Consider the following 15,000-nt stretch of genomic DNA (forward strand, 5'->3'; position numbering starts at 1 on the left):
AAATACGCACAATTTAATTGACTCAAATACGAAAGTTCCCGATCACGCTTGGAATACCATAGATATTCATTGAATCCATTCTTTCACTTGTGTCATTCTATGTCTGTCTCAACAAGAGTATCTACGGCTTCTCCAAAGACCCTCCCCGATGGTACGAGTGTGTGGCCTTTACCAATGCTAACATGGGCAATGCTGTAGGAAAGTTGTTCGTGGAGGACCACTTTGATGAAGGATCCAGAACTACGGTATGATATCATTTGGTTTGGATTACTGTTGCATAATATTACAATTTTCACGGGACTTCACAAGGTGAGCCTCTGTCAAAAGGCGTCATAAGTTGAATTTAACTCATCATAACAACATATCATTCGTCTTTAGTGATTATTAGATCGTCTTTTTTGACAAAAGGGAAATCCGAAACGTCCACATCATCTGCTGGCCTTCGTGAATTAAATCGAAGCTTCCATTCCATTTGACTCATGTTACTCATCATAAAAGCGATGTGGTAGACAAATCGGTTTCACTACTCACATTCTCTCACTGTACTCACGAGTAAAATAGGCACTTAATTGGTCTGTATTAGAGTTATCGCTTTTTTTTTTCGTGTAGCCTCTTTGATGCGTCATGTTTTGTTATACATGTTAAGTGTTCCAGTTTGCGTGGGACTCCTTGTGAAACCGAAAACTAAAGGTGCCTAAATGAGTTAATAAAATGGAGAGAAAGATAAAGGTAGTAGATGTGACTCGTAAATAAGGGAACAGCACAAAACAAACGACGTTTCGGCCTTAGGACTTTTTCAAGTTTTACTACTTGAAAAAGGCCGAAAGCTCGTTTGTTTTGTGTTGTTCCCTTATTTATGAGTCACATTTACTCCCTTTATCTTTTTCTCCATTTTCGACTCCTTGTGAAGCGCGTTGGGCATATTTGGTGAATTGTATACGTTATAAAAGCTCGGATTATTTTTAATATTGAGAGGCTCTATTTTTCCATTTAAAAAAAGAAAAAGATTTCTTTGTGTATTTTCCTTTGAACACTTTTTAAAAAAAGGTTCCTTACCAGAATGTTAAAATGTTTTGTCGGGGGATGGTAGAGAGATCGACAATGCGTCTTATCGTCATTGCTTGAAGTAGTTGTGTGATTCATTAGCTCAGTAGCACGGTTTCTCACAAAAGTCAAGCAATGTTAAGCATGTCAGTAGCCAGAATGGTTACATTGATCGATGTTGTGTGCTTCGGCAATACACTTTACTCATATTACCCCCAAGAGTGAATGGCTACCTGGTGGTAGACAGTGACGGATACTGTAAGAGAGTGTTAGTACAAATAGAACGCCTAACAGACAACTGGTAATGTATGAAATGGAAATATGATGCTACATTATGGCTTCCAGGGGGAATAAATGAAACATTGTGAAGCTCATTGTGCTTGGTATCCCGTGGCATTGCGCTATATAATTTTCAAATTTATGTATTAATACAGGAGACCCCGCATTATGGGAAATAAAGGCTAATACAAACAGAGCACAGAGATGTATTTTATTTATCATTTTGTATTGTGGAAATAAACAGATCGAGACGAACCTTTTGAGCCTTCAACGATAATATTGGTCTAGTAATATAGACAGGGTGGCCTTATTTTTTTTTTTAAAGGTTGCAAGTTACTCGTATAGGGTAATCTATATTTTCTGCAAAAAATAGTTTTATTTTTTTAATTTGCCAATATAATGTTCGTTGGAAAAATGCTGTAGGGGACAATGGTAAACCCCAAACCTATTTTTCAAATAAATAGATTAGTTCAGGAAGTTTAGTAATTATTCAAGACTTTCTCTTGATAACAACAACGCAAGAACGAGTAGAAATGAGATAAATCGTAGATTTCATAACCTGGCCCTACGGGGGAAAGGCCTTGTTTTACCTAGTTTTCTTAAGACTTACGTAGGTGATTCATTGAGATTTAATTGTGCTCAAAGATCATAATGGAGATGCCTGCTCAAAGCCAATAACTCTTATCAGGAACAAAAGGTCGACAGATGATTCTGATCTGTCAATAGAATTAGGGTACAAGACTGTGAACAGATTTCCTTTTTAACTGAACTCTGCTTCCAGCCAATAAATACATCGTGTACGAGTACGTAAGAGAATACCCATTATGTGCGGCTATGTGGTCTTGCGGTATGACACTCGCTTTCGGATCGGAAGGTCCTGAGTTCGAGCCTCGCTCGGCGCATAGTTGATTCCGTTGAAAAGACTCTTTACTCACATTCTCTCACCGTAATCAGGGGTAAATTGAGTGCTGGCCGTTAACAGCGTTGTCTCTGAAAAAAGTGTCCGAAAAAATTGGAAATATAGCCTAACAGGCGTCATGACTCGTTCTACATGTTAAGTTTTGCTGTTGTAAAGCGATTTGAGCACGTTTAGTAGATATTGCTCTTTATAAGTTTATGTATAAAGAAAGGTAAAGAGGGAATTTATTGCATTGTACAGCGCCTATTCCACATACCTAATCTTAAAGAGAGGTTATTGATTTATTCTTGTTTGTTCACACAAAGAGTCGTTCGTGAATATAGATTCATATCACAAAGATCATATTCATATAAACGTCTTTATTCATGTACAAATTACGAGAGTCGTAAATTCCTCTTTACGTCAGATTTTTATGGTGTAAAGTAGGTTGTGACAATGAAATAATTTATTGCTTTCTTTTTCTCTTATAAAATAATGGCTACAACAGATTGCCTCTTTCATTTGTTATAATGTCAGCGCTCTTATGGACATGATGTATGCTCTATACACATTTTTTGCTCTGAATCTGTGTTTCGTTATCAGTCTTATACTCTAATACTAGTCGACAATTCCGTCAATTATTGATGAGGTATTTAATAATGTTGTGTTGTGTCGCGTTAAGTGATTTTTCATGCAATCAATTTCTACATCCAAGCGCCATAAACTATCTTTAAACAAAGTAAAAATAAGGACAAGAAAAAAAGATGTATTAACTTGTAATAGAACCGCTTAAACTGTTCTGTTTTTATATGGCAATCGAAAAAGCGCCTTTGGTTATATGAGTTTAAGTACAATAGTCACCAATTCTGTCTGCCAGATGAATAATACCAACACAAAACGACCTGTAACATTTTAATCGTTAATTGTCTGATTGAGGAGGCGGCGGCAGCGGAGGAGGAGGAGGAGGAGGAGGAGGAGGAGGAGAAGAAGAAGAAGAAGAAGAAGAAGAAGAAGAGAAGAAGAAGAAGAAGAAGAAGAAGAAGAAGAGTACAATAACACAACGACGACGATACAATGACAACAACAATGTTAATAGTAATCTTATTATGAGAGGCATCGGTGGTGAGTCATAACTCCTGTTTTATGTGCCTGGATTTTATGACCGACTTTTGTCATCAAAACTTGCAAACAACAATACCCTTAGAAAAGATGAGAATAGTCGCTTTATATCTGGCAACTCTTACCTCGTCGACAATCGAGCGACTGGCGTTTCTAATACTATTATGTGCTCCACTACTTCAAATCGCCATTATGATGGGATGACTTAGATCTTGAAAATTACTGAGATTTGGGGTAGGTGTATGTTGTATTGAGAGAAAAATGAACATGATTTCTCAAGTTGCAAAAATCTAACCAGTATAATGTGATTAAAAAAAGGGGGTGGGGGGGGGGGCGAGGTGGCCGAGTGGTTGAGACATTGTACCGTGACCCGGAAAATCCCGAGTTCGAGACCCACTTTATGCATGTCCGTATTTCTTTCCTTGGACAGCGTGAATAATTTCTGTTGACATCAGACGTTGGTTTGATGGATTATCTATATTCCTCCACGGAATGCCTAGATGACTGCACATAACGGTATATTTAAATGAAATTTTCGGAACTGATCCATCCCAACATAATACCGGATATAGACTGTGGGTCACATATTGACTTTAAATTCAATTATTGGCGTCTGGTTTACCCCGACATATTATATCATAGTGAGGTCAAAGGTTAAATTTAAAGTTGAAGTGAAAACCAAACGTAGTGCGTAAAAAAAAAAGGTTGTTTGACGAATGAAAGCTAAATAGAATGTGACGCTTTTTTACGAGTTGTCAATATCGATTTAACGAAGATTAGGCTGGTTGTGTAGTTAAGAATTCCGAAATACTCGATGCTTGCCTTCTTCGACAGTGTTGTCGCTGGTATTTGGATTACATTATCGAATATACGTCAATTTAACTTAATCGAATTATACTGTCAGCAAAGTGTAGAAGGATTTTGGAAATCTTTGGGGCCGGAGTGCGGTGACCTTATTTGGAGTTTGAGGAGTACGCTTTGTCTGGGAGACCCGGGTGTTGGAGGCTTTTTTTTCTTCAGATTTTTAGATTTTATATGTTTTTCTTTTGTTTCGTTTTTTTTTGTGGGGGGAGAGGGGGGGGGGCGTGGGGAAGGAAGAAGTTGGTTTTTTTTTTCCTTTTGTTTTGTTTTTCTTATTGTTTGCTTGTTTTAATTTGATGTTTGGTTTGCCTTTGGTTTTTAGGGTCTTTTCTGTTATATCTTTGTGATCTTTGTTGTCTGTTAGGTGTATCGAGGAGGGAGGGGGGGGGGGGGGGGGGGCGGAGGTTAGGATACTTAAATGTGTTATGATTTATTTCCTTCTTTTTTTTTTCTATTTACATTAAGTTTTGTTTCTTATATCAAATATATATATATATATATATATATATATATATATATATTATATAATATATTACATATCAATCCTATATATCAGCTTACACTTTATTCATCCGGACGTGTACCAAAGCAGCAGACTAATAGAACTTAATTTAATTTATACAGTACAAGTTGTAGTTACGTCATTTAGGGCCTTTAGTAGTAGTAGTAGTAGTAGTAGTAGTATTAGTAGTAGTAGTAGCAGCAGTAGTAAGTAGTAGTAGTAGTAGTAGTAGTATAGTAGTAGTAGTAGTAGTAGGTAATAATAACAATATTAATGATATTAATTATGAAAATAATAATAATAACAATAATAATAATAATAATAATAATAATAATAATGATAAAAATAATAATGAAAATAATATTGTAATTATAATACTAATATTAATAATATTAATAATAGTAATGATTATGATGATCATGACAATGATGATGATACTAATAATAATAATAATAATAATAATAATAATAATAATAATATAATAATAATAATAATAATGATGATGATAATAATAACAATAGTAATGATAATGATAATAATAATAATAATAATAATAATAATAATAATAATAATAATAATAATAATAATAATAATAATTTTAATAATAATAATGATATAATGATAATAATAATAATAATAATAATAATAATAATAATAATAATAATAATATATAATAATAATAATAATAATAATGATGATGATAATGAAAATAATATTGTAATAAGAATACTAATATTATTAATATTAATAATAGTATATGATGATGATGAATGATGGATGATGATAACATAATATTATAATAACAATAAAAATGATAATGATAATAATAGTTATAATAATAATAATAATAATAATAATAATAATAAAAATAATAATAATAATAATAAATAATAATAATAATAATAATAATAATAATAATAATAATAATAATAATAATAATATATAGTAATAATAATAATATTGAATAATAATAATAATAATAATAATAATATAATAATAATAATATAATAATAATAATAATAATAATAATAATAATAATAATAATAATAATGATAATAATAAATAATATTATATAATAATAATAATAATAATAATAATAATAATAATAATAATAATAATAATAATAATATAATAATAATAATGACATCGACATTAATAATATTAATAATAGTAATGATGATGATGATGATGATAATGATGATGATGATGATAACATAATATTATAATAACAATAGAAATGATAATTATAATAATAGTTATAATAAGAATAATGATAATAATAGTTATAATATATAATAATAATAATAATAATATAATAATAATAATAATAATAATAATAATAATAATATGATAGTAATAATAATAATAATAATATAATAATAATAATAATATAATAATAATAATAAAATAATAATAATAATAATAATAATAATAATAATAATAATATAATAATAATAATAATAATAATAATAATAATATAATAATAATAATAATAATAATAATAATAATAATAATAATAATAATAATAATAATAATAATAATAATAATAATAATAATAATAATAATAATAATAATAATGACATCGACATAAATGATTCTCCCAAATTCTCTACGTCTTCCATTCATTAAACTAATGGAGAGATAATCTTCCACCTTCCATTCCCTAACGCTGTAGGCACTTGAGATGATTCACGGTATTCGAGATTCCTTCTACGAACTGTTGGAGGAAGCAACTTGGATGGATGACAAAACGAAAGTAGTGGCCAGAGAGAAGGTAAGAAGACTCGGGTTAACCCATTAACTACGGTACTCTGAAAAAAAAAATAACACGTATTTAAAAGTTTGGCCAGAAAACTTGTCCTTCAAATATCGATCGATTAAATTACCTTAATCCTGGAGAAAAAAAAAACTCTTAAACCTTGAACCTCGCGAGAATTCTCAATTTTTTTCTTTTCAAATAGGCACTGACATAAGATTTGGAGTCATGATGATAATCTCGAATTCAGATTACACTGAAGGCATCTTGACTCATTCTCCAAAATTTACGAGTATCTGTGAGCTATCTTTAGGGAGAGAGAATGGGAAAAAACGGTACTTGAAATCTCCTGGACATTACTTTCCATGGAAACAAACACAACGTGTTTTGGTTTGGGGTTGGGGGGAGGGGGGGGGGTGGGATTAGGGGTTATGCCATAATTAAAAATAAATCGTTTTGGGCAACTTTGGATCAATTATCAAACAATTTAATCCCTTTGTGTAAGTAAAAATAAGTACATGGTTAAGCCTATCGGTTATGGGTTTGTTTTTTTCACTGCTAACTGTCATATATGTCTTCTGAATAAATTATCCACATAGGTAATTTATTCTAATTGAATCATTATGTGTCTTATTGACGAAATCAAATCATGTCTCCTTAGGCCGAAGTAATGTCTCAAAAGATTGGCTATGCTGATTCTATCTTCAACACGACTGCTCTCAACGAGGAATACAAAGATGTAAGTAATAAAATCATTTGTGACCCACCGTCTCAAAACGGTGTTATGTCGGGATGACATAGGTGCTGGAAATTGAATTTGTAACCACAAAATATGAAAATTAGGGTTAATTTCTATTCTTGACGATGGGAAACAATAAATACAATTTTTTTACACTGGGAACACTCAAAGTTTGTTCTCGTAACAATTTAATCGTAAGTTTACTTTTGCTAGTCCTATTCATTCCGACATAATTCCCTTTTGAGACGGTATGTTACATTTATGTTTCAAGCTTTGTAGAAAGCATTAACCATGGTTTTGTGGTTTTAGTTTACGTGTATTAACTCACTCAGCCCTAACACCGACTATATCCGTAGTTTACTCGGGTTACTCTTACCCCATGCCTATTTATTACATTTTTCTGAGACAAATAGGCGTACTATCAAAGCTATTGTTTTTGGTTTTTACATGTTAATGATAGTTGAATATAATTATATATGTAGACCTATCTACATGTCATTTTTTCCAATTTTGAAAACTAGCAAAAATCTCTAGGATTGAGTGAGTTAAGATTTCAATTATAGATGACGAAAAGTTTGATAATAATCAATTCAAGTCTGATATCCCCAATCAACTTAGCCACTCCTTCGCTACCCGCCTGTGATTTTTTTTTCAATGTCCCCGCTGTCGGATAACCTCTGTGGTGTGATTGTAGCACGTCTGACCGGTAATCAGGAGATCTGAGGTTCCTTCCCCGCACAGGCACACTGATTTCTTTTGGGATTGTATTTCTTGTATTTTTCTCTCTTGCTTTGTGATTGTATTTCTTGTATTTTTCTCTCTTGCTTTGTGATTGTATTTCTTGTATTTTTCTCTCTTTCTTTGTGATTGTAGTTCTTGTATTTTTCTCTCTTTCTTTGTGTTGTATTTCTTGTATCTTTCTCTCTTGCTTTGTGATTGTAGTTCTTGTCTTTTTCTCTCTTTCTTTGTGATTGTAGTTCTTGTATTTTTCTCTCTTTCTTTGTGATTGTATTTCTTGTCTTTTTCTCTCTTGCTTTGTGATTGTAGTTCTTGTCTTTTTCTCTCTTGCTTTGTGATTGTAGTTCTTGTCTTTTTCTCTCTTGCTTTGTGATTGTAGTTCTTGTCTTTTTCTCTCTTGCTTTGTCTCGGCATTATTTCATACACACTTTTTCAAATCTTTAATGTGATGGTTGCTATCTTGAAAACGATTATTATGGTTTTAATAACAATGGGGGCAATGAGATGGAGGTTAAGAAGAGGATCCAGACAGGCTGGAATAATTGGAGGAAGGTAACTGGAGTTATGTGTGACAAACGAATTTCCGCAAAGCTGAGGGTGTAAATATATACAACTGTTGTAAGACCAAGAATATTATATGGACTAGAGACGGCAGCTACAACAAAGAAACAAGATAAAGAAGTTGAGGTGGCAGAAATGAGGATGTTGAGATGGTCACTTGGCTGAACAAGAAAAGATAAAGTGAAAAATGAACGAATTCGAAGGTTGACTGAAGTGAAGAATGTAGCAATAAAGATGAGAGAAGATAAGATTGAAATGGTTCGGACATGTAAAGAGACGAGAGAGGGAGTACGTGGGAAGGAAAGTATTGGACTTACAATTAGCTGGAAAGAGGAAAAAGGGACGCCCAAAGACTAGATGGTTGGATAAGGTAAAGGACGATATGAAAGAATTGGGCCTGGAAGAAGATGATGCTCTTAAATAAGATGCAAAACGCGGAATACGCTGAATGAAGAAGAAAAATAATAATAATAATAATAATAATAATAATAATAATAATAATAATAATATAATAATAATAATAATAATAATAATAATAATAATAATAATAATAATAATAATAATAATAATAATAATGATAAAGAAGAAGATAAGAAGAAGAAGAAGAAGAAGAAGAAGAAGAAGAAGAAGAAGAAGAAGATGGTTTTAATACCAGACGGCGCGTATTGAGATAAGGCCACTCAAGTCGGTAAACACCCTCTCGCTATGTTCATTTGTAATATGTCTTTAAAATGGCAAGTGTTTTCAACAGCTGCTAACTTCAGTTGAGTGATTACGTTCCATTAAATTCTCTCTAACAGACAATAAACTTTGAAGGTTATGCACACCATCAATAATCAAATGCTATGTTTACCGACTTGAAACTGGATACTCGTAATTTTCTTGTCTCGATATTATCATTTTAGTCTTGGAGTTTAGAATGACCTATTTTCCCATCTTGCCCTCAGCTTAACGTACATCCAGACCACTTCTTTGACAATGTCATCAAAGAGCTGAAACAGACAGCCTTGACTATTTTCAAGCAGTTGTCGGAGCCAGTCGACAGGAATAAGTAAGTTACTCTAAATGCCAAATCATAAAAGAATTCTTTTCCTTCAATCTTAATCGCTTCCTTGTCATTGCTATCTTTGGAGGCCTTCCATACCCCCCCCCCCATCTCTCTCTCTCTCTCTCTCTCTCTCTCTATCTATCTCTCTCTCTCTCTCTCTCTCTCTCTCTCTCTCTCTCTCTCTAATATTTCGAGAAACTGGATCAGATAAATTCTGCGTTTACAAATAGGGTCTTTATTTAGTTAGGGTTTCAATGCCAGGGGACTCTCTGTCTCCTCATCTTATATGATTAATAATATTAAACCTTGAGATCTGAGAGGGGAGGGCTTCAACACGTCACTCCCTTCGTAATAACAAATAGTAACTGGTTCTAAACTATCGGAACAATAGCGGACGCCCGTATGAAATACTTCACCGACGAGTATAAAAGTGTATCCAGAGGAGAAAAAAATATAAATCTGATCCTGGTTTGACTTTTAAACATTCTTATCACATGACATGTGAAAAAGTTCTAGCCAGAATATTTAGAACCAAGCTGCTCGTTACTGGGCGGATGTGACATCAGACTATTGAATCCTATTACAGGATGGATTGTGACTATTTATTTATCCAATCCGACAAAATAATCATTTTATTATTTATATACTTTAGTTAGGGCGTAAATGGCCACAGCTGTAAATGAAAAGGTAAAAGAATAATATTTGTAACAGAATATGTGACCGACCTCGCCATGGTAGTATAAGTCGGCGAGTGTAGTAAGGATAAATTTGCAATTTAAGGTCATGAAATGAATATGATTATATCAATTTCTCCAAATTATTCAGAAGATGTTCCCATTAACTGAAATAAAATCAAACCAATACAAGACTGATAAAACCCGCAGTTCTGTAGCTTGTCTTTTTGTGTATTTGTTTGTTACCGGTTGACTTTCTTTGTGTCAAATTTTGTTGTTGTTTTTGCTTGATTTTGTTTGTTTGTTTGTTGTTGTTTTTTGTTTTGTTTTGTTTTGTTTTTTTTTTTGGGGGGGAGGGGGTTTAGTTGTTTGTTTGTTTGTTCTGTTTTTCTCTCTTTTTTTTTTTTTGTATTTCTGTTGGGGGTGGTTTTTGGGGTGTTAATTTTTAGTTGTTTGTTATTGTTGTTTTATCTTTTTTTTTTACTTCGTTTTTTTCCATTGCTTTTTTAAAAAATGAATAATGAAAACCCGACTTAAAATTTGGAAGTTTGGCCACATACATTTTCTTTCCTATTCATTGCTTCGGTCCCTTGCTATAAAAATCTCGAGTTGTTTTTTTTTTTTTTTTTTTTTTTTTTTTTTTTTTTTTTTTTTTAAAACTTAATTAATAATTAAAATGTTATTTCCTTTTTATTTCCAGATGGTCAACAACACCTACAGTGGTTAATGCGTTTTACAGTTCAAACAAAAACCAAATCTGTAAGTATACAGACAATAATAATAAGAAGAAATAATAACAATACACATTTATACAGCGTTTTCGTTTGTCTACATTTTAAATAATTAGTTTGGATTCTGTTCTTTGTTTGTTTTTTACCCTTTTATATTTCATCCAGTCTATAATAATGATATTGTTGCAGCTCCAATACTGAAGATAAACGCAATTGTTATTGCATTATATCTAACGCGATTAAGGCAATAGGAAAGAAAACTCGTGACGTCACACCGTCTACTTTGTCCGGTTCCAAAATAATTGGAAGTGTTTTGTTACCAGTCCTTCGGAGGACTAATAATGAATAGGTCACATATCGAATCATAAGGTGGCTAACTATTTTAGTAGCGGGATGTACAGGCAGAATCTAATGATTACGGGATGTAAAATAGCAAGGAAGGATTATTTTTATTGACGACCAGCATATACTTAGATTAAAAAATAAGATTCTATCACTCTCAAACCAGAAGATCATTTACACAAGGAATGTATTTAGGGGAGAAACTTGAGCTTTTATAATGCGCAATATCCACTAAACTGCTCAGTGACCAACAGCAACACGTAGCATGTAGAACGAGACATTTCGCCTGTTTGGCGATATTACATTTTTTTTTCAACAGAGACAACGCTGTTGACAACCAGGTACTCATTTTATACTTGAGTACAGTGAGAGAATATGAGTAAAGAGCCTTTTCCAAGAACTCAACTATGCGCCGAGTGAGGCTAGAACCGGGGACCTTCGGATCCGAAAGCGAGTGTCATACCACAAGACCACATATTTAGTCCTCTCGAAGACTGATTTTACAATTCCAGTGAGATTGGAACAAGTTTGGGTTTTTTTTACACAACACTATTGTTCCCTCTTAAACCCTCTCCTTACCACCCACAGGAAAATCGTCACATTCTTACGATACATCCAACACTTTTCTTATTCTGATTTCTTTTGTTATAGATAAACTATAAAAATTCGACACTTTGTTGCAGAGCTCGTTTTTCAAAACAGAATATGGAATAAAGGTCCTACTCGTTACTATCTGTTTGAAAAATATATCTTTGTCTTGGGTGATTATGAAGTTTCGGGTATAATTCTGAAAATAGCGGGTAAGGAGAGAGTTTAATAGTATCTAATATCAAATGGCTCTAATGCAAGGGTGCTGAACTTAGACCCACCCATTATTGTAGTAGGTATAGATAGTATGAAGTTGACGTCACTCAGGTCTTTGTTATTGCTTTTTGCCATCCACGTTTATGAGTAATTCTCACTTATCTGTATTATCCATACTATACAAGTTCATGGTTACACAAGAGTTTTGTGTGTTGGCCCGTTATACTTCCGGATGGCAATGTTGTGAGCTTCTTGGCCAAGCGTATACTATCTATTTATACTCACCCCTCTTTTCTTTTCTTTTTTCAGTGTTTCCAGCTGCCATCCTTCAACCGCCGTTCTACAGCAAGGATTATCCAAAGTCAGTGGTTTTACTATCTATTATAATTTGTAAACTTGAGCTTTTATATAGCGCAGTATCCACTAAACGTGCTCAAAGCGCTTTTGTAGAGAAATAAATAATAATGTGAAATTGAATGTAAACTTCAATTTAGTTACAAAAACAGATAACAACGCCACTACCACATTATCTCATTCATCTGTAGTGTTTCATTCATCCTGTTTTGTTGATAAAGGGGAAACCCGAAACGTTCATTTGATCTGTTTTTTGTAATTAAATTGAAGCTTACATTCAATTTCACATTATTATTTATTTCTCCGAGCTTCGAGGAGCAACATTTGCATTTTGTAGAGAAAAGAATTGGGTGAACAAAACAAAAGGGCTTGAATTTTTATTATACGAGTATTCTACTTGTAGCGATTCATATCATTGTACAACAAAAATTACATTTTCTCCAAAACCACAATTCCCGACTTTCTAAAAACAGTGATCCCCCCCCCCCCCAGTTTCTCTCTCTCTCTCTCTCTCTCTCTCTCTCTCTCTCTCTCTCTCTCTCTCTCTCTCTCTCTCTCTCTCTCTCTCTCTCTCTCTCTCTATCTATCTATCTATCTATCTCTCCATCTTCAGATCTCTTCTGTCTATCTATCTATCTATCTATCTATCTATCTATCTATCTATCTATCTATCTATCTATCTATCTATCTATCTAATCTATCTATCTATCTATCTATCTATCTATCTATCTAATCTATCTATCTATCTATCTATCTATCAGTCTATCTATCTATCTATCTATCTATATCTTTATGTCTATCATTTTATCTATCTATCTATCTATCTATCTATCTATCTATCTATCTATCTATCTATCTATCTGTCTGTCTGTCTATCTATCTCTTTTCCTTTAGCGTGTTTTTAGATAAGTATTGTTCGAAGAGAGCAGCAATGAGGAGAAGTAACTATGTTAATATATTCTTATTTTTCAAGATCTTCAGGTTTGTTTCCCTTGTTCTGTAAATCTCATTTGCTTCGAGTCATTGGTCCATCCATTGAACCGTTTATTCATTCACGTATCTTATGGCGATTTATTTAAGATGTTTTTTCCAGTGTAGACTGATGTTTATATTACAGAACCTCAGTAAGATATTAACTTCACACACACACACACACACACACACGCACACACACACACACACACACACATACAAAAACGTCTTTTATTCCTTCCCCTAGGAGCCTCAACTATGGGGGTATTGGCATGGTAATCGGCCATGAAATCACGCACGGGTTCGATGACAGAGGGCGTCAACATGACAAAGATGGCATTCTCAGACAATGGTGGGATGATGTCGTCATTCAGCGGTTTAAAGTGAGGCATCGGCAAACGATTTCATTATTTTTGTCCATGGTATTGTTTAATATTTGACAGCCGCATCAATCTGACTGGTATTATGTTAGAATGAACTACATAAAGAAAATGGAGTTAGAACTCAAATTGAAACAATCAGAATTATTCTGCCCCTGCTCATAGAAAGTAACGCGTAATTATATCAAGTTTACAGTAAATAATTTGTTATAACAGATTATCAAGCGGTAAATTTCATTAAAATTTTTTTTTTAAAAAGAAGTATCAGTTAATTATTTTTGAAAATGTGTTTTATTCAGAGATGACAAAATTGGAACCGATTGAGAGGGTAGAATAAAAGATTTCTTACACTATTACGTTTTGGAATTCCAGCTTTGTACCAAACGCGCATTCGCAAGGCTCGTGTCGAAATTGGGAACGCGTCCGAGACTCCAAAAAGAAAGAGTGTAAGAATCGTATATCAGTAAATTTAAGCTGTTTGACTCTAAGAAACATATTTCATTCACGGCAATGAGGATATTTATTTAAACTAAAAGCACAAATTTGCCTTGAGTCCATCCCGACATAATACCAGTTTGAGACGGTTGATCACATGTAGTGGGTCCCGATGACTCAGTGGTAGAGTATTCCCCTCACAAGTAAAAGAATACACATTTCCATATTCTGCAAATTTGTGGCACCATTTCATTATGTAATGGGAAGATATTTTTATGAAGTAGAGAGATGCTTTAAATGTGGCATTGTGGTTTGACGAAAATATGACGCTCATAAGTCCCGGGTGCGAGCTTTGCAACGGATTTCGCAAAAAAATGAGACTTTGGAAAAGGCATTTTACTTGCATTTTCTCACCATAGTCAGGCGTATAATGAGTTTGCATCCGTGTTTCGGAAGACAATGGAGGCTTTGCGCCTAATAAAGTCAGTCTGTGGTTTACTGGCAGCGCCTGCTTTGGCGGAAGAGGCTGAATTGGAAGCGGTAGATCATGTTGCAATTGCTGCAGGTGACTCCCTCGTCAGCATCTCTTGGTCCTGCCACCGAGCTGCCCTCTAGCTTTTGCGTTGTCTTTTCTGACTCACTGGTCCTCTCTTCCTCTCTCGCACAACTGCATGCTGCTTTTCAATGTGAGCCTCCAGGAGTCTCTGTCAGCAACCAGGATTCAAGTTCCGTGCTGCCGGGTTTCGGTTCTCTCTTGTAGACA

At 33.5% G+C, this 15,000-nt stretch overlaps 1 protein-coding gene across 1 annotated transcript in view; it reads left to right on the plus strand.

Annotated features, from left to right (window-relative positions):
• Positions 1–15,000, plus strand: part of LOC144970296 (neprilysin-1-like) — an 84,206-nt gene that overhangs the window by 64,878 nt on the left and 4,328 nt on the right. The window contains exons 12-18 of the mRNA XM_078909783.1: positions 117–245; positions 6,379–6,477; positions 7,121–7,198; positions 9,445–9,548; positions 10,920–10,978; positions 12,406–12,457; positions 13,670–13,805. Of these exons, the coding sequence (XP_078765909.1) occupies positions 117–245; positions 6,379–6,477; positions 7,121–7,198; positions 9,445–9,548; positions 10,920–10,978; positions 12,406–12,457; positions 13,670–13,805 (657 nt within the window). The remainder of the gene's footprint in view (positions 1–116; positions 246–6,378; positions 6,478–7,120; positions 7,199–9,444; positions 9,549–10,919; positions 10,979–12,405; positions 12,458–13,669; positions 13,806–15,000) is intronic.

Source organism: Berghia stephanieae, chromosome 4, assembly GCF_034508935.2.
Source record: "Berghia stephanieae isolate SIO BIC M18660-M18661 chromosome 4, UCSD_Bste_1.3, whole genome shotgun sequence".
Lineage (NCBI taxonomy): Eukaryota > Metazoa > Mollusca > Gastropoda > Nudibranchia > Aeolidiidae > Berghia > Berghia stephanieae.